A 19161-nucleotide genomic window follows, 5' to 3' on the forward strand; every position below is an offset into this window, starting at 1 on the left:
CAGTGGGAATTCAGTTTAAAGAAGAGACAGGTCAGCAACCCCCGAGCTGGGGTTAGTCGGAGGAAATTAAACTTCAATGTCCAAGAGCAGGGCTGGGTTTGGGTTTGGGTTTTTGCCTGTTGCAAGCTAAAACAATTAGACTGCAGCCTCCTAGGGGCACAGAGCCATGGGATGGGCAGACCTTGCCCTGCGATGAGCCCCTGCCGGGTCGGAAAGGCAGGCGTCCCTGGGGCGCGTGTGGGAGGGCTGTGAACACAGCATGAGGCCCGGGAGGTTGGATCCTGCGAGGTGCTGGGATCTCCTAGACCCCAAGTGGAGCATGCTGAGCACCAGGCACGAGCAGACCTCTGGCACCTCGCTCAGGGGCAGCTGCAGCTCTCCCCGGGGGGCTGAGCGCTAGACCTGGAACGCCCACGCTCCATTTCCTCCCAGTTAGCTCCGGCTCGGGGTCTCAGCCGCGCGGCCTTCTTCTTGCTACAGGTCTGTAACGAGGCAGGAGGTGCGGGTGGCGGGCTGGCCCCAGGCCCTGCCTGACTTTCTCCTCAGCCCCGCGTGCCTCGTTCAATCAGACACGTCCCAGCGTCCCGGGCCCCACCACTCAGTGTTCTCGACCGTGACAGGAGGAGCGGGGATGGGGCCTGCTGTGGTCTATCTACATTCGCATCGGCCCCCTCAGCCCCCTTGCTTCGGAGCGCCTTCCCCTGGCCTCCAAAGATCCCAGCACCTTTTGCACGGGAATCGGATTCACCCACTGTCCAGGCCAAATGCTACTGTGGGTCATTATGCTCGGTCACCTGCACTGTCCTAGCAGCATGCCACAGTCCTGAGGGCCTGCTCCGTCACGGCCTGCCCTACCGCCTCAGCGCCAGCGCCCTGCTGGTGGGTGGGGCGCGGGACTTTTTAAAGGGGTCTCATCAGTTGTCCGATTTCTGCCTTCAATCACACAGCATCACGCTCACTGAACTGCAGCCACAGCCCGCCCCAAGGGAAGGGCCAGGAAGGGGCCGGGGGAACGCGAGGTGCCTGGAACGGGGCCACAGGGGCAGCACGGAGGGCATGGAAGCCAGACTCTGAGGAGTCAGAGAAGTCAAATAGTAAAAGGTTCGATAGCCATATAAATAGGAAGAAAACCAGGAAAGCCGACGTGGGACCGCTGAGCACTGAGGATGGGGTGGAGGTTAAAGATAATCTAGGCATGGCCGAATATCTAAACAAATACTTTGCCTTCGTTTTGAATGAGGCGAATGATGATCTTGGGGATAGTGGTAGGGAGGCTAGTGGGAATGAGGATATGGAGGTAGAAATTACCACATCTGAGGTAGAAGCCAAACTCGAACAGTTTAATGGGACTGAATCAGGGAGGGAGAGGCAGATAATCTCCATCCAAGATTATTAAAGGAACTAGCACATGAAATTGCAAGCCCATTAGCAAGGATTTTTAATGAATCTGTAAACTCAGGGGCTGCACCGTATGACTGGAGAATTGCTAACATAGTTCCCATTTTTAAGAAAGGGAAAAAAGGTGATCCAGGAAACTCCAGGCCTGTTAGTTTGACCTCAGTAGTATGCAAGGTCTTGGAAAAATTTTTGAAACATAAAGTAGTTAAGAGCATTGAGGTTAACGGTAATTGGGATAAAATACAACATGGCTTTACATAAGGTAGATCGTGCCAGACCAACCTGATCTCCTTTTCTGAGAAGATAACAGATTTTTTAGACAAAGGGAATGCAGTGGATCTAATTTACCTCGATTTCAGTGAGGCATTTGATACGGTTCCCCATGGAGAATTATTAGTTAAATTGGAAAAGATGGGGATTAATATGAAAATTGAAAGGTGGATAAAGAACTGATTAAAGGGAGACTACAACAGGTCATACTGAAAGGTGAACTGTCAGGCTGGCGGGAGGTTTCTAGTGGAGTTCCTCAGGGATCAGTCTTGGGACCGATCTTATTTAACCTTTTTATTACTGACCTTGGCACAAAAAGTGGGAATGTGCTAATAAAGTTTGCGGATGACACAAAGTTGGGAGGTGTTGCCAATACAGAGAAGGATCAGGATATCATACAGGAAGATCTGGATGACTTTGTAAACTGGAGTAATAGAAATAGGATGAAATTTAATAGTGGAAAGTGCAAGGTCATGCATGTAGGGACTAATATCAAGAATTTCCGCTATAAGCTGGAGACACATCAGTTGGAAGTGACAGAGGAGGAGAAGGTCCTGGGCGTATTGATTGGTCACAGGATGACTGTGAACTGCCAATGTGATGTGGCCGTGAAAAAAGCTAATGCAGTCCTTGGATGCATCAGATGAGGTATTTCCAGTAGAGGTAGGGAGGTGTTAGTACCATTATACAAGGCATTGGTGAGACCTCATTTGGAATACTGTGTGCAGTTCTGGTCCCCCATGTTTAAGAAAGATGAATTCAAACTGGAACAGGTGCAGAGAAGGGCGACTAGGATGATCCATGGAATAGAAAACCTGCCTTATGAGAGGAGACTCAAAGAGCTTGGCTTGTTTAGCCAAACCAAAAGAAGGCTGAGGGGAGATATGATTGCTCTCTATAAATACATCAGAGGGATAAACACCAGGGAGGGGATATTTAAATTCAGCGTCAATGTGGACACAAGAACTAACGGATATAAACTGGCCATCAGGAAGATTAAACTTGAAATTAGACGCAGGTTTCTAACCATCAGAGGAGCAAAGTTCTGGAATAGCCTTCCAAGGTGAGCAGGGGGAAAGGGGGAGGGGGCAAAAAGTGAGCTTGATAAATGTATAGAGGGGATGGTATGATAGGACAGCCTAGTTCGGCAATTGACTGATCTTTGACTACTGGTGGTAGATATGCCAATGGCCTGTGGTGGGATGTTAGATGTGGAGGGTTCTGAGTTACTACAGAGAATTCTTTCTTGGGTGTCTGGCTGGTGAGTCTTGCCCACATGCTCAGGGTTTATCTAAACGTGGGGGCAGGAGGCAGACTGAGGGGGGTAGGGGCTGTGGGGGGCAGGAGGCAGACATGGGGGGTGCAGGAGACTGGGGCAGAGCAGAAAGGACACCGTGATGTCAGGGGAAAGGGAGAGCACAGGCAGGGCTGGTGACTGGTGGGGGCTGACGTCCCACTGCATTTTAGCAGGTGTTTCAAATGACGCATATGCTGATGTGCTGTGTGAATTGGGACTATAATGCAGAACTGGGACCCCCGGCTGATGGGCTGACCCTGCTGTCTCCAAGTCAATGGGGGGGGGGGGGGGGGGGAGGCGTTCCACTTGACAAAGCAGCATCAGCCCCACGTGCTCAACACGGGGATTTTGCAGAAATGGGAGCAAGCCATAAACTGGCTCAGGATCCGGGTTTGGCTGCCCAGCCCAGCCCAGCCCAGATGGTGCAGTGGGGGGAGGTCTAGGGCTATGGCCCAACCCAGCACCCAAATGCTAGGCCCGTCACTGCCGTAGAGTGGTGAGCGTCTCAGTGCCACAGTCAGAGCCTGGCTCAGACACGTGCCAGGAACATCTCTGGCTGCCTTCCCCCTGCTGGAAGTGCAAGGCGGGCAGAATCCGGCCTGCTAGAGCCATAGGAAATCAATGGCTCCATGGCCCCTCGGCACCTTCTTCCCCAGGATCAGGCGATTTACAGCGGACTCCAATCATGTCAGCAGCAATTAGCAGCGCTTTGCTTCACTGGAACTTTCTCTCTTTCTCGAACGCGGGCTGGCGTCCAGCAGATGCTATCACAGGGAACGAGCCGGCTAATTAGGATTCCCACCTTGCTCGTCACAGCGAGGTTCCCATTGCTAAGAGAAGTCCTCATCCCCCCTCCTGCCTTCTCACAGCCCCCTGCAGCCGAGCCCTTCGCAGACAGTAACGAGTCTGGCAGCATAACACAGGAGGAGGCAGGTCGATGTTATGAACCCGGTGTCACAGGGAGGTGCCCAAGCTCAGAAAACAAATGGGAATAGGATCCAAGAGCCCTTCTCCCCCCCAGTAACCACTAGGGTAAACACCCCCAGAGCTGGGACTAGAATCCAGGAGTCCTACCCGCAGGCCACTGTTCTGACCCCTGGAATTGCTGCCCTCTGCTCTGCCCCGTTCAAAAGGAATGCAGCCACACAGACAAATAACGAGCCCACCTAGATATGGGAATAAAACCCAGGAGTCCTGACTCTCTCGCCCCCGCTCACTCATTCTCCCACATGCACCACTATAAAAGAGGCTGACGGGAGGGGGGATCCCACGCTGGGTACATGGGGCTGGGGGACCGGAGGTTCCCACACTAAACACCCGCCTTCTGTTCCCATTCAGGTTCATCTGGGGGATTTTGCCATTTCTTTTAATAGGAAAACGAATTACTGTGAATATTTCTTTTAAAGCGTCTCAGCCACATTTTCCACTCAAGTGCTTGTCCCAGAGATCATCTAACCAGCACTGTTCACCCTCCAAGCACTTGCCGCCCTTGTGAGTTGTATTTATAAGTATGTTAACAGCGAGATGCGGTTAGTAATTAGTAAGCGACGCATGGAAACTGGCATACCCCGTTATTAAAAGACGATTACGCTGTATTCCACATGCACACGCAACTGATGTTATTTGCCCTTGCTTGACTCTTTGTAGCTGCTATAGATATATCCGAGCATGCCTGGTCTTGCAAATACAACCCCTCAGCCCAGGCCCCAATTCAGGAATACCTGGACCTCGTGCGTGGGAGTTAGCTGCTAAAACTTCCTGACCCTCTGGGGCTTCCCTCCAGTAAGTGTGGGCGGGATCCAGCTCTTCAGCATTTAGCAGTCGTTCCTGGGTTATGGGGTTGCAGGAAGTAGCAGCAGTTCAGGGACCTGATCCAAAGCTCGTTCAAGTCACTCAAAAGCCCCCCGTTGAGCTCAGTGGGCTTTGGAGCCGGTTGTGATAGGGCAGGAGAGAGGTCACCGCGCAGCCTTTGAGGCCGGGTTCAGTGCTGACTTTAGCCTTCATCCCCGTGCCCCGGAAGTTCAGAGGAGTTTTCCTCCTGATCTCAATGGGAGCAGCCGTTCAGCTTCGTTCTGGGAGCCCGTACGGAGCATAAATCAGTCCTTAGAGTGAGAAAAATGTCTAGCTATTGACAAAGGCTGGGATTGTCAATGAAGCCGAAGGGAGCTCAGCGCCTAAATCCCATGGAGTGCAGGTGCCTAACTCCGGTAGGGCTCTTTGAAAATCCCCACCCACTAACTCCAGTCACGATTGTGCCCTAACACATCTTGTAACAGTCGGGGGCGGCCGAGACGGGCACCTGAGGGAGTTGGATAAGAGCAATGATACTTTTAATAGGAAAAAAGCCATTTCTGTTACTCCCAGGTTGTTGTTATCATCATTCACACAATGCAGCAGCAACAAGTGCACGCGCTCATGTAACCGTTCCCCTCTACGCCAGAGCCGTGACTGCCAAACTGCAGCTCAGAAGCTGAAGCTGGCTAGGTGTGTTTTAACCGGGGAATTTTCCAGGGAGAACATGGGTGAAAACACAGGTAACATTGGTCAGATCCTGCCCCCACTGCAGTCAGCGGCCAACCTCGCCTGAGCTGATGGGGGCAGGAATACATCCTCCGTGTCAAACAGCACTTGATCCTGCTAAGCTGGGAGCGCACTGCCTCCAAACCACGCAAGCAGATGATTAACTTTAATGACATGACTTCAATGGGACAGCTCACATGCTCCCAGTTAGGCACCTGCTTCAGTGCCGGGGTGGGCTGGGGCCAGAGTGTTCAGCACCTGGCCGAGGTGCTGAGCCATCGACCCAAACTGTAAGCCTTGGATATGACAGAAACCTCTGCAAGCCTAGTTCCAGCATCTCTGGCATCTGGCACCTCTGAGCGCGCTCATGGGAGCCTTTAGAGCGTTTCTCTGTTCTGCGAACAAAACCAAAGCATCCGAAAGCTGTCTGCAGGAGGGGTGCTAAAGGGAGGGATCAGCGCCCAGGGAGCAGGGCAGGGAGCAAGGAGCCAGCAGTGCTGGGTTCTCATCCTGGCTCTGACCTGCTCAGTGACCATGGCAAGTGACTGCCTCTCTCTCTGCCTCTGTTCCCCTCCTTGCCCCGTATCTGTCCTGTCCACTCAGACTGAGTTCCTCGGGGCAGGGCCTGTCTCTCGCTATGTCTGTGCCACGCCCATCACAACAGGGCCCTGAGCTCAGCTGCGTCCTCTAGCTGCTACTGCAACACAAGTAACATGAGCCATTTATCAGCATCACAGCAGGGAGTGTGGCCCAGGGCACAGAGTAAATCCTACACCCTCAGCCAGGCTGGGGTCTCGGTGGCATGCAGGGCACACAGGATCAGGCCCGCATTTAACAAATGATAAGGGAAACCACAGGGGAAAAAACTAGAGGAGAAAACCCACTCCCTGGCTGGAAGTTGGTAGACATGGAAAGCCACAGCTAGCACATCCCCTCAAAGGGGAGGGTGTGACGCTCAGATTTCCCTCCCCTCCAAATGAATCACTGAGACTCATCCTTAATGATGGTGGCACGACTGCACCACTACAATAGCGGATGACACCAAAGAAAATTAAGCTCAAGTGACATTTCAGGTGTGACTGGAAAGTCACTATTAGAGCTGACTATCTGTGCCTTAAATCACAGGCAGTTTTTCTTTGGGAGGGAAGGTTTATAAAGATCCGGCAGAGAAAGGTGGATTTCAGTGCAGAAAAGAGCCTTTTACATTTTTGTAAAGTCTTTAGTGCATTCAAAGTGGGATCTCCAGGAGCCTTATAAATTAGGGACACCACCTCCCTGCAGCCACGTCTGGGGTGGAGGGGGGCAGGACACAGACAGTGGGTGAGGGCAGAGGACATTTTGCCAGGTACAGGAGAAAACCTCTGTGAAGAATGTTTCAGCGTCCATGTGGCAGGAGAGAATGAACATTTTGAAGGGAATTTAGTGCTGGTAAAAGGTGCTGGACTGGCAGCCCCGTGACTGGCGCCATCTGCGTGTGTACACAGCTGGTGCTGCACAGGCACTGGCAGAGCACACTCCTCCACACACTGCCCCTGCTGACCGGACGCTGCCCTGGAGAGAAGTGGACTTCATCAATTTTAAAGCCAAGAGAGACCATTCTGATCAGCCAGTCTGACATATGTGTGACACAAGACAAAGACCTGCAGCCAGCCCACAACCTCGTCTAGATTTAAGATCCAGTGTCCATGGCCCCGCCGGCCTTTGGTCTCCTGAGACAGCAAATCAAGGAGTCGATACCACAATCTAACCAGTCATCTCACAGTGTTCCTGCTCGGCTCTCAAAGCTCCTGACTAAGGAGGGCTCTGTTCCCCCATGTTGCAGATGGGGAGGTTGAGGCAGTGTAAGACAGAAGCGACGGGCACGGTCTCTATGGGCCCTGTTTTACAGAAGGCAGTGGGCGCCAGCAGCTAGTGCACTGGACTGAGAGTCAGGTGACCTTGGTTCTATTCCCAGCTCCGGCAGTGTGACCTTGGGCAAAACCACTGCCCCTCTCTGTGCCTGTTTCTCATCAGCTCCTTTGCTTGTCTATTGAGCTTGGAAGATCCTTGAGGCAGGACCCGCCCGTACTCTGTCTGCACAGCACCTGTACCGTGGGGCTGAAGCTCAGCTGGGACCTGTAGACTCTACCACTGGGGGAATGAATGAATAAATATCCTAACAAAGGAGGCCAGATTAGATGATCACAGTTCCCCTCTGGCCCTAACGGCTCTGGTCTGTAAATAAGCAGGCCGCTGTGGTGTGGGTGAAATGGACAGCTCTCTGCCAGGAGCTACCAGAGACCCACCAAACTCACTGCATCTCACAGGTTAGCTTTGTGAAAGGCAGCGGCATACGAGCAATGGCCAACTGAATAAGCAGTGGCAGACAACAATTAATGTTAAAAAGGACCCAGATCCATCACACCATCTATCCCTTGCAAATTTCCCTGGGGAAATCAAACACCATTGTGGAGGTCAGAGAACCAACCACAGCACAGGACCTGTTGGGATCTAGGGAACTTCCCTGCACTCAGCCCCATCACATGGAACCTGCTCTCAGCCCGAGCAGCCTGGCTCACGATCCAGCCTGAGGAAGGCTTGTGAGAGGCGACTCTGAAAATAAGTTTTTCTCCTGAAGACCCCAGTAACTGAGGCATCCGCTGTGATTAAATTACCCTGCCACCCAACTGCTTCTCGCTTATCAGCTTGTGAAACTGACGCTCTCTTCCAGGTCCTAACCCAGCAGGGAGATGAGGTGCCACCCGCCTGCGCCAAGGATGACAGACAGACAGACAGCAGCACCAGAAGAGACAATCAGACACCGAGGGACCCACCGACAAGGATGTGCAGTGGGTCAGGCAGCACCAGATCAGCTGGACACTTTGTTCAGCTCTGGCTTAATTAGGAAACGCAATTAGGGGGCTGGAGAGTCCTCTGCCGGCATCATAACCAGTCACGGCTGTCAGGGGAGGGCGGGAGGAGGGGAAGATTTAGGAGGCGAGTGTTTCCTCCTGTGAATTCTTTTCACTGCAAACAAATATCTATCGCCAGACATGCTCCCTGCCCCCCACCCCGGGTGCAGAGGGGCCGGGCTGGGGAACAAGGCAGAGAAAGTAGCAGGCCCAAGGCAGCTCGCTGCTCTCTGAAACCCCCCAAACTTCTCCCTGCCTCTGGGGATCCCCAACCCCCCCGGCCTCCACCCGCCCCCAAACCCGACCTGGAGCGGAGACTCCAGCTCTTGGAACAGAAACTTTGCATGGGGGGGAGCGAGCATCAGTCCGAAAGAGACTCCCCGGTGCAACTTACAGCTCCCGGGCTCCGGCTCGGTTCCTGCTAAGAGATGGGAGCCTGGGGACCCGTTAGCAGCGGGGTGCGGGCGCCCCGCGAGGGGGGAGGAGGATGGGGGGGATGGGATGCCCCGCGAGGGGCAGAGGGTGGAGGGGATGCGGTGCCCCGCGGTGGGAGGAGGAGGAGGACGGGGGGATGGGGTACCCCGCGGTGGGGGGAGGGTGTTGGGGCGCCCCCGGCCCCGCACCCACCTGGCCGTTCTTGCACAGGTCGGCCCACATGCTGGTGCCGTCCCCGCCGCGCATCAGGACGTGGTAGGTGAAGAAGTAGGTGCCCGGGACGCTGCAGGTGAACTTGCCGGTGGCCGCCTCGTAGCTGTTGCCCAGGTTGGTGACCACGTCGTCGAACTTGAGCACCTCGTAGCCCTCGTGCGGGTTCTTCAGGCCGGCGTAGAAGGCCACCCGGGGCACGGCGCTGTACGTGGCCGTGCTGATGGCGCCGCTGCCCCCCGCGCCGGGCAGCCCCGGCGGCCCCGGCTTGCCCGCCTCGCCCTTCTCCCCGGGCGGCCCCATCGCGCCCGGCGGGCCGGGCTCCCCGGGCGGCCCCGGCTTGCCCGGCCTGCCCGGCTTGCCCTGGGGCCCCTGCACCAGCGTGGAGGGCGGCGGCGGCTGGCCCGGGCTGGCGGCCTCGGGCCGGGCGCTGGCGGCCGGGCCCAGGTAGGGCTCGCAGACCATGCGGCAGGTGCCCAGCATCTCGTAGCGGCCGTCCGTGCCCGCCGAGCCCACCAGCACCGGGATGAGCACGACCAGCGCCAGCAGCATCACCACGCCGAGCGCGGCCGCCGCCAAAGTTTTCCTGCCGACGCTGAGCCGGGCGCGGGGCTGGGCCGGGGGCGGAATGGTGCCCGGTGGGGCGGCCACCTCGCAGGGCAGCGGGCCGGGGGCCGGGGGGCTGGCGGGGCCCCTCCGCGGGCTAAGCCGCCCCAGGTCGGTGCGGGGGGAGCTAGGCGCCCGCTGCCCTGCCCCGGCGCGGCGGCGGCGGCCCCCAGCCCGGGATGCGCAGGGGGGAGACGCCGGCCCGGCTCGGCTCCGCTCCGCTCCTCGCTGCCTGCCTGCTCGCCGGAGCTGCGGGAAGGAAGATGTTCCCTGCCCATTGATCCGCCCCCCCTCCCCGCCCCACACCCCTCCGCCCACCGCCGGAGCGCGCCGGTGATAGGGCTCCCCGCGCCGGCTCCCCGGCCGCGGCGTGACGGGCTGGCCCCGGGCTGATCGATGGACCGCGTGATTGATCGCCCGGCTGATTAGGGAGCTTCGATTCCCGCCCCGAGCGGGGCCTGCCGATACCTGCCGGGGGGTGGCCGGAGGGGAATTTACTGCCCGGGCCGCTCCAGCTCCCGCCCCGGCCGAGCTGCCGAAGTTGGAGGGGGAGAAGGCGGCTCGGATTCCCGCCCCTCAACTTGTGGGACGGCAGGGGCTGAGTGCGGGACCCTGCCCAGGCCAGCCTGGCCCCCGGCGGGAATTGTCACCGGCTGGCGCTTTGTACACAACCATTCCGAACCTGCCAGGAGCACAAAGGTTTCCAGGAACCCTTTTTTCCTTTTTCTTTCAGCTCTCATGGAAACAGCCGGCAGACAAAGAGCAGATCCAGCGTCCCCTGGGTGCCTGGTGCCAACCCCAACCCCCAGGAACGGGCCGGCGGCCGGCTGGCGTGAAGGAGGCAAACCGGCCGGGTCCTGACCCAAAGTCTCCGGCTGAACGACTCCGTGTCACCGGCCGGAGGGGGGTGTCGCTGTGTCTTGTGCAATGATCTATTCTTTTCAAAGCTGTGGCCCTTCAGGTCCCTGGTCAGGCGACCCAGGCCCAAAGGTACAGACAGAGTCTGGGGAGGGGTCTCTGGTTATTCTGATGGGGTGATTTGGGGTGAGAGACTTTTTCGGGGGGACCCACCACATGTTATTGCTAGTCCAAGGCATACGGTCCTGCAACGCCAACAGCCTTGCTATGCCGTGGCCTTTTATTTCTCCCCTTCATTATTTCTCTCTCCAGACTCGGCTGCCAGCTCACAGCCCCCCTCCCCCCAACCCTTTTGTACTGTATTTGTTCTGGCTGGAGCCGCTGTGGGATCCTGTCCGCACTTGGGGGGCGGGAATGGGGGAGGTCGCTGGCCAGCGCTGGGGTTGAACCCCTGCTGTTCGGCCTGGCCTGGCCTGGCCTGGCCTGGCCGCCGTTTCCCCCTTTGCCATGGTTGTGGTTGGTCGCTGAGCCACTGCTGTGCTGGATTAAAGTGTCTAGGTTGCAGAAAGTGAGACGCGTCTCCTGCCACCGAGATATTTGTCAGACTGTTTGAGGCCGAGCCTCCTCCTGGCTCTGGCCACCACCCCCCCCCGTGCTCAGCCCAGAGTGCTGCGAGAACGCAGCCTGGGAACCCAGCGGGCTGAAGGCCGTGTCTCTCGCCCCCGGAGCGTTAGTTTAACTCCAGCGGCCCGGACTTGGGGCCGGTGGGTGCCAGGGAGGGAAGGTGCGACTCAGAGGGTAAGTAATAGACAGGAAGTTTCTCCCCTGGGTATGCAAAGGAGGAGAAGCTGCCCAGTTTCCCTGGGCCTAGGCCTCTTCCCCTAGCCCAGCTCCCTGGGTCTGTAGCTAAGCAGACCTGGGCCAGCACTGGGGGGACTGGCGCTGTTATGGGATTCAGATTGGGGGGCTGTGGCTCTCCTTGACCTTTCTTCTCACCCACCTGTTCAGGTGAGATCCCCCTGGCTTTGGGCCTCTGGCAGCACCCAGGCTTCAGGCATCGGGGCACCGCCGGAGGGTCCCGGTGAGAGTCCCAAACTTCCTCACCACAACCCTTCACTCACCTCTCCCTGAAACCCAGGGCCACCTGTGCCAGGGGCCGCTATTAGCAGGGAGAGAGCTTTCCTCAACTTGCCCCCCACCCCCGGGGGGTGCTCCCTTCCCCACCCAAGTGTCATCGTTGTCAGCCCCAGATGGATTCTCCACGCTTCGCTGGAGTGGAAAATAACAGCTTCAAACTTTGCAGAGGAGAAGGCGCCAGCACTTTAATTAACAGCCATCTTGGCCCGTGAGCTGCTGCTGCTGCTGCTGCTTCCAGTGAGTTTAACAGGAAAGGAAAGGCGGGGGGAGATTGTCCTCTCCCTCGCCAATAATTACAAGGAAAAGGCGCATTCACTGTGTCTTAGCCGTGAATCACCCCAAGGGAATGGAGCAGACTGCTACTGGCTGCGGCAGGGATCTCTGTGCTGCCTCGGGGGGCGGGAGGGAGGGAGGGGATCGGGGGGAGGGTGGGGGCAGCGCTCTGACTCCTGGGCCCTCTCGGCCATTGTGGCAGCATTTTCAAAAGTGGCCTCTGAGTTTGGGTGTCTCCATTTGTGATCCCAGCTGGCCGTTGATTCTCGGGGGGGGGTGGAGCAAAGCATCCTGGCTGCACTTGGAATTAACGGGAGCCGTGGTGCTCTGAGTCTGTGAGGATTCCAAACCAGAGGCACCTCTAATCTATAGCCACCTCTGAAGGCCTGGCAGTGGTGTATTTCCCCAGTCAGAGCCTGAAATGTCCCAGATTCTGCTAGAGATCCCAGACCAACCCTGCCCCCATGCATGCCTTAGGTTCATAGATTTTAAGGCCTGAAGGGACCACCAGCTAGTCTGACCTGCAGAGCGCAGGCTAGAGAATTTCACCAAGTAGGTCCCGCATCATCCAGCCCATCGCTTCTGGTCCAGCTAGAGCACTGAGTTCTTCAGCCCAGCCTCAGAGCTTCAGCTGAGGTCATGAGCCAGAGGAGCCTCCGAGCGTTTGGCTTGTGGTTGGCAAAGGCATCCAGACGCTCTGGTTCTGGTGCTCCTCCGAGCCGCTTGAGCTGCCCAGTTCACCTGCGAATCTGGAGAGAACAGGGTTTCCCAGGAGATGGCCAACATTTCGGCTTCCTGGCCCAGCTGGAGAGGGGCTTTCCTGTGACTCCAGGACCCTCTTCGCAGAACTTGTCAGGCGAGTTCTTTCCAGCCATCACAGTGGGGAAGGTTTGGAGCGGTGGCAGGCTGGGGACTTGATTCTTCTTTTGCTGATGCCGCTTTCACGCCAGTGTCACTCCGTTAACTTCAGCAGAGTCGGCCCTGGCCCACCCCGGTGTGAGACGGGAACCAGGCCCTGCAACCCTGCCCCAATCCCAGTGGCCTGGTTCACTCTCCTGATTGCCCGTGCCCTGGGGATGGGACCCCAGAGATGAGACTAAAGAAGCAAAGCACGCTGGGGCGTCTCTCTGCCCTTTCCCTCTCCAGTCAACGGAGCGCACTGCTATGGCCAGGGATCTGCCTGAGTCCCCGGCTGCTGCTCTGTGCCTCAGGTACCGAGCGCCAGCAATTCCCTGGAGAGCCCATGGGGTTTCTGGTGCTCCGCCCCTTTCAGGATCCCAATGCAAGGGCCGAATCCATCCCTGGTGCAACCCCATTGGTTTCAGTGGGGTCACACCAGGCTCTTCATTGGGGACTGTAAAGAACCTACGGTTGGTTCCAGCCCAGACTGTCCCCAGGTTCTGGGGGAAGTGGGAAAGGGGGAACACTCTTGGGATCCCAGTGATCGTTCCCCAGCATTGCACTAGTGGCAGTAACTGAGGGACAACTTCTGGGATGGGGCAGGCTCCAGTGGCCAGAGCAGGGTGTTCACAGAGCAGGAGGGAGGCTGAAGCGCTTCCTTTTGTGCCGGTGGGACAGGATGTGTGGTCCTGCCTCATTCCCATTCACCCGACCAGATCGTGCTAGGCCCGGGCCAGCTTTAAGGGAGGCTGCCCATGCAGACGAGCAGCGTGATCCCAGTCCCCACCCTTGCTCCAGAGCAACTGGCCCAAAGGGGAGGTGAGCCCCGTCCAGCCCCTCTCCCTGCCGGCCGAGAGAATTTCTGGCCTGATTCCCTGGCAATCTGAAGCCAGCCAGGTTGCAAAGTGGGCTCAGTGCTAGGCCTGCGGAACAACAAAGGGTTCCAGTATCTGCTCCTCTCGTTAGCCTCCAGAGAGGCAGGATGCTCTTGTCGCTGCGCTGTGCCCCGGTCAGAGCTGCAGTGTAGCCCTGTTCTCACCCAGGGGCTTTACGCACGATATTGACTAGTGCTCTGAATGGGAGGTGGAGCCTTATTATTTATTTCTGCAGTGCTGTGCGTTTGGGGGGGATGACAGGCGTGGTTACAGCACTGGGCTGGGACTCAGGAGATCTGGATTAATTTCCCAGCTCTGCCATAGACTCCCTGTGTGACCTTTGGCCAGTCTGTGCCTCAGCTTCCCTTTCTGTGCAATGGGAATCGCACCAGCCCGAGAGGGGGCGTCTGATAAACGTCGCTGAAGCGCTCGGATGCTGTGCTGATGGGGCCAGAACACCAGTGATTAGCTGTGTCGCAGTGGCCCCGTTGTGCTAGGAGCTGCATAAACACAGAACAAAGAGCCAGTCCCTGCCCCAGAGAGCTGACAGGCTCTGGTTAAGATGAGAGGCAGCAGGTGAAGACAGACAGATGAGGGAGCTAGATGATTCGGACAAAGTCTCTTTCCAGCACTGCAGGGGGCCCGAGGATGGGAGAAGGCGGAGCCAAGTCCCTGATTATGTTAGTCCATAGAATTTTCCTTTCTATTTACCTTTTCTGTTCTCCCACCCCTTAATTGCCTGGGCGGCTGCACCTTTTGGAGCAATGGGCTTATTTGGGTTTGATATAGGAACCGTTCTGAATACATCCCTTTCTGCTGGATAATTTCATTCGACACCCTCTAATAATCAGCACCAGCGGAGGGGAAAAAAAATCCCAAATCACCATCTTCTAACCCAATAATGCTCTATTAAGGCCAATTTGGAGAACAATGTTATGGCTTTTTAATACTCTGTAAGTGAAAGACACTAAATTAGAAAATGTAATAATCAAAAGACCCCCCTTCTTCGCCATCCCCTCCAAGCGCCCAGCACCGCATGTATAAATAATAAGGCTTCGCTTCCTTTCAAAGCACCAGCCAATATCATGCTTAAAGCCACTGGGTCAGGCGCAGAGATAGATAGCAGCTCTGAACGAGTGACAGGCAACCCAATTATACATTGAAATAGAAGGGACAAACTTATGAAAGGAATATCCAGTCCTTAACATGGCAAGATGAATGTAGATATAAAAATATTACTGCACGCGCCTTCCCGGCAGGCAGCATTTAGGGGGCTCCCGGGCCAGCGTCTCCCAGTGCTGCAGCATCCCCAAACTACTAATCAAGAGCCCAGCAGCAAGCAAACATTCCCAAAGCTGCTGCCTGAGTCACTGGGAGCTGGGGGGGGAGTGCTGCTTGGGACACCAACCCCCCACTGAGGGAGGTGCCTGCAGGCTTGGTGCAAAGGCAGACAAGGATCCTTGGCTCACCCTGACATAGGGCCCCTGCGGTGTGCCCCTAGCCCTGCCCCACCCCCCACTTCTACCCCCGAGGGGCCATGGCATGAAGCCCTTTATACTCCTCAGGAACAGGAATGGCTTTAGAGAGGGCCCCTGGACTTCTCCCAGCAGCCAAGGTGTATCTGCAGGGATAGGGGACTGGGCCTGCTTTACTGTTCTTTTCTGCCACACACAGGGTCCTCAGCTGGGATTGGCGGGTCCTCCAGAGTAATGGTTCGTGGAGCTAACACCCCACTGAGACACACAAGGCAGTCCCTTCTCAGAGCAATTGTCTCAGGCTTTCTGCAGACTCAGGTAGACGTGGCTGCAGCAGTTACACTTGGGGAAATGCCCCCTCTCAGAGCAATAGTTGCAGGCAGACAGTGCTGCATCTGTTACATGTGGGGCAGCTCGCACCTCTCTGAGCAATTGTTTCAGGCTCTCTGCAGACTCAGGCAGCCATCACTGCAGCAGTGCCACTCAAGTCATGTTTTCAAACTTCCCCTCACAAGCAGGAGGGCTAGAAATTTACCTTTTAAATGAAAACTTAGACCCTGCTGTGATCTTGTGATCTGAGGAGCCAGGGCTCTGAGCACAAGCCTAAGCCCTAATCTGATCGTCCCGTTTAAGTGGTTGACTTTAGGAACTCACTTGTGAAAGATCTGGCCATACCTTCACATGGATCCACTGCGTAGCTGTGCCGGAACCCTACAGAGAAATGGGAAGACAGGTGACGAAATACAAGGAAGTTTTTAAATGCAACAGCCCATTTCCCAGGGGGTCAAGGGATTAGCCTAACTTCTGTAACGGTGTCAGGCCCCCTGCTGCAGAAGACACCACCTCTGCCCTGTATTTCGATACTGCCTCGGATCCCAAAGAAGCCCAGTGGTGCAAAAACTGGATCAGCCACCCTACAGTGCAGCTCCCTCTGTAGTGGGACCAGCAGCCGTTTCACAGTGCACAGCCGCCTTCCGCAAGTGGGTGGGACAGGACTTGGGGAAAAATACTGCGCCCAGGTGAACCGCCAGTCAGGGGACGGCAGGGAGACAGACTGCAGCTACCGTGGGTGAGCTGGGCAGAGACAGTCGGGTTCACACACAGACTGGTGTGAAAAGTGCAGCAGACGCTTTACTAATCACAAGTAGTTAGGAGCCTGGTTCCGCATCTCAGCTGTAAGAGCCTCCATGAACCTGGCCTGGGCTCCGCGCTGACTGCCAGGGATTCCTGCAGGAGCTGCGGGGTTCTCCTGCAGTTGCTCCTGCAGGCTCCGGGAGCTGCTGGAATCTGTTGTCTTCTCTTTCCCGGCCGCTCCTGGCCCCGTGGTCCCACTGCGCCCCTGTGCAGGGCAGAGTGGAGAGGCAGAGACAGACGGAAATCAGCCCTGGCTGCCTGACCCTGATGTCTCCAACGCCTGCCGCCGGCTCAGGCCAGGGCGACAGACAGCGCTTGGGTCAGGGGGCAGGACAGGACTTGGGGGGGGCAGGGCCTGGGGTGCAGGAACAGGCTGAGGGGAAGGGGTGGGGCACAGCAAGACCTGTGAAGGGAGAGCAATGGGGAGGGCGGGCAGGGTGTGTGGGGGTGAAGGAGAAGACAGGGCAGAGGGAGGCTCAGGCAAAGGAATGTCCTGGCCTCCCAGCCCAGCTGCTCGGCTCTCTGGGCCTGGCTCCTGCCCCGCCCAGCGCAGAAGGCTGGCAATGCCCTGCCATTGCCCTGCGCTCTGGGAGCCGAGCGTGCAAAGTGCATCGGGTCCGGCTCCGACCGGCCAGGGAGCCTCTGTCAGCCCAGGAAGGGAGGTGCCCTGCTGACTCTCCCTCACTTCCCCGCTATGGATCTGGCTCCGCTGCAGAAGGGCGCCTGGTCCAAATTGCTGTCTTGATTTGCTCTCTGGGCTCAGTGTATTTAACCCTTTCCCTGCTGAATCCTGCTCCTGCTCATCAACATTTTTATTTCCAAGCGCCGTGGCCCGTGGCAGAGCCGGCTCAGTGTCTGAGCGCCTTACACACAGCACCAGCAGATTGGATCGGAGCAGAACTCCCCCTGGCCCAGGCGTCTGCCTGCAAGAACGCCCTGCATCAGCAGCTTCAGAGGAGAACCTGCCACCAGGGAAATCGCCACTGGGTAGGGCAGATTCCCAGTGTCACGGGGGCAGGGAGATTCCCAGTGTTGCTGGAGGGCACAAGGGAACGGCCAGGACTGGAACAGAGCCCAGATGTTCTTGCTTCCTTTATGTAGCCCAGCCTTTCCCCTGCTTTCTTGCTGTTCCCCCCTCTCCTCAGAGCTCCCCCCCACCTTTAACCCCAATGAGGGGGAGCGAAGTGAATATTCTCAGCAAAGGGCACTCCGGCTCAGAGCCCCGGGTCTGGTATCTACATCCTGGTTCACCCAGGAGTGCCATGTAAGGTCTCTAATGAAGCCTGCGTCACACTGGTTCTCATAGCCATTGGGAGCTGTGTGGACAGATGACACGGAAGGAGTTATGTACTGACACTGAACAGAACCTTCTTAAGTCTGTAACTTGGGGCTGGTCACCAGAAAAGGAGAGAATTGGGAACAGGTTTCTTTCAGGCCAGAGATGTTTGTCTGTCTGTCTATCAACATATAAATGGAGCATCGTTTGGTTCACAATAGAGCAAAGTGTTAACCAGGTGATAGCAAAGTCTCCAGGGGAGACCCCAGACGGGAACACAAACAGTGGGGGACTTACCCTGCTTGCAAGAGGGCTGTGGCTGGTGATTTCAGGACTGTAATTGCAGAGCCAGAGACATGCTGGGCATCTCTCCATGGACGAGGCGAGTGGGCAGCACACTCGGGCCATGGGCAGGAGGTCACAGCCCAGCCTGGCTGGAAGATGCGGGAGGGATTTGGGGTGAGCCTTTGTGACATGATGTCTATTAGTTACGCTAAGGGTCTAGTCTGCATCTTATATGTAATCCTTTGCTTCCAGTATTTCTGCCTGCTGTCATCTGGATCTCTGTTCTGGTAAATAAATTGATACTTGCTGTCTCTGTAAACAGTGTGTGTTAAGCGGTGTAACTAGGGTGCGCTGCTCCTTTGGGGCTGGGACTTCTGTGGGTGTCCGGCGGCTCAGGGCCTGGGCACGGTGGGGGGACACTCGAGAGAGCGAGCGAGGCCTGCGGAGGCCCGGAAGGCAGGGCTTGTGCTGCCAGCGGCTGGCCAAGTCGGGAAGCTGAGCCCCAACAAGCACAGACAAGGCTCCTCACGCTAAGGGCAGGTGGCAGCGAGGTGTCTCACAGCCCCGGGGACCCCCAGGGAGCATCACTACGGCACAGTCAGTAGGATACACGCCCAGTTCCCTGGGTAGCTCAGGGTCATGCTCCAGGTCCCAGCTAATACAGAGACTGAGAGATTCACAAGCAGGAAGGTTGGAGATAAAGGGAAAAGGCGACAGTTTGTTATTTTCTGTTTGTTTCGAGTAAGGGAACTAGAGAACCAGAGGACGCCAGGATGAGTAAACCAGAGACATATGCTAAGCTTAACAGGCAGTATTTGGAAAGCCTGTGCACAGATCGTGGCGTGAATGCTGCAGGGAGAAATGTGGCTGGGATGAGATCTCTACTCACGGAACATGATAAGCAGCAAGAGGATGAGAATGATCCATTCACAGGGCCTGAGATGGAGGGAGATACCAGCGAAGAGAACCAGCCTGCCACGTTCTCAGCCAGGCAGCAAGAAAGTGAGAGCTGGCGGAGATTCGAGATCGGCAGGCTGGACCTGGAGGAGACAGCCAGAGAGTGGGAAGCAAGGAGGCAAAAGCTGGAGGCAGAAAAACAAAGACGGGAGCAGGAGAACAGAGCAGGAGAAGTCACCAAGCAGAGAGCAGCGGAGCTGGGGAAAGCGAAATGTGTGGAGCCCGGGAGCAGCAGCTTGAAGCAGAGAAGTGACAGCCGGAGGCAGAAGCCCTCACTATTGTGGATTTATAAACCCAGCTCCCTCCGCCCTGGCAATCCCCACCAGGGATCAGACGCGGGGACAAATTGTGCCCTGGTTACGTA

At 56.6% G+C, this 19161-nt stretch overlaps 1 protein-coding gene across 1 annotated transcript in view; it reads right to left on the minus strand.

Moving 5' to 3' along the window:
* Window positions 1-9588, minus strand: part of C1QL1 (complement C1q like 1) — a 59220-nt gene extending 49632 nt beyond the window's left edge. The window contains exon 1 of the mRNA XM_067556238.1: window positions 9004-9588. Within this exon, the coding sequence (XP_067412339.1) occupies window positions 9004-9573 (570 nt within the window). The 5' untranslated portion in view covers window positions 9574-9588. The remainder of the gene's footprint in view (window positions 1-9003) is intronic.
* Between the last annotated feature and the right edge of the window lie 9573 nt (window positions 9589-19161).

Source organism: Emydura macquarii, unplaced genomic scaffold, assembly GCF_026122565.2.
Source record: "Emydura macquarii macquarii isolate MOO-44397 ecotype Brisbane River unplaced genomic scaffold, CSIRO-AGI_Emac_v2 contig_1692, whole genome shotgun sequence".
Classification (NCBI taxonomy): domain Eukaryota; kingdom Metazoa; phylum Chordata; order Testudines; family Chelidae; genus Emydura; species Emydura macquarii.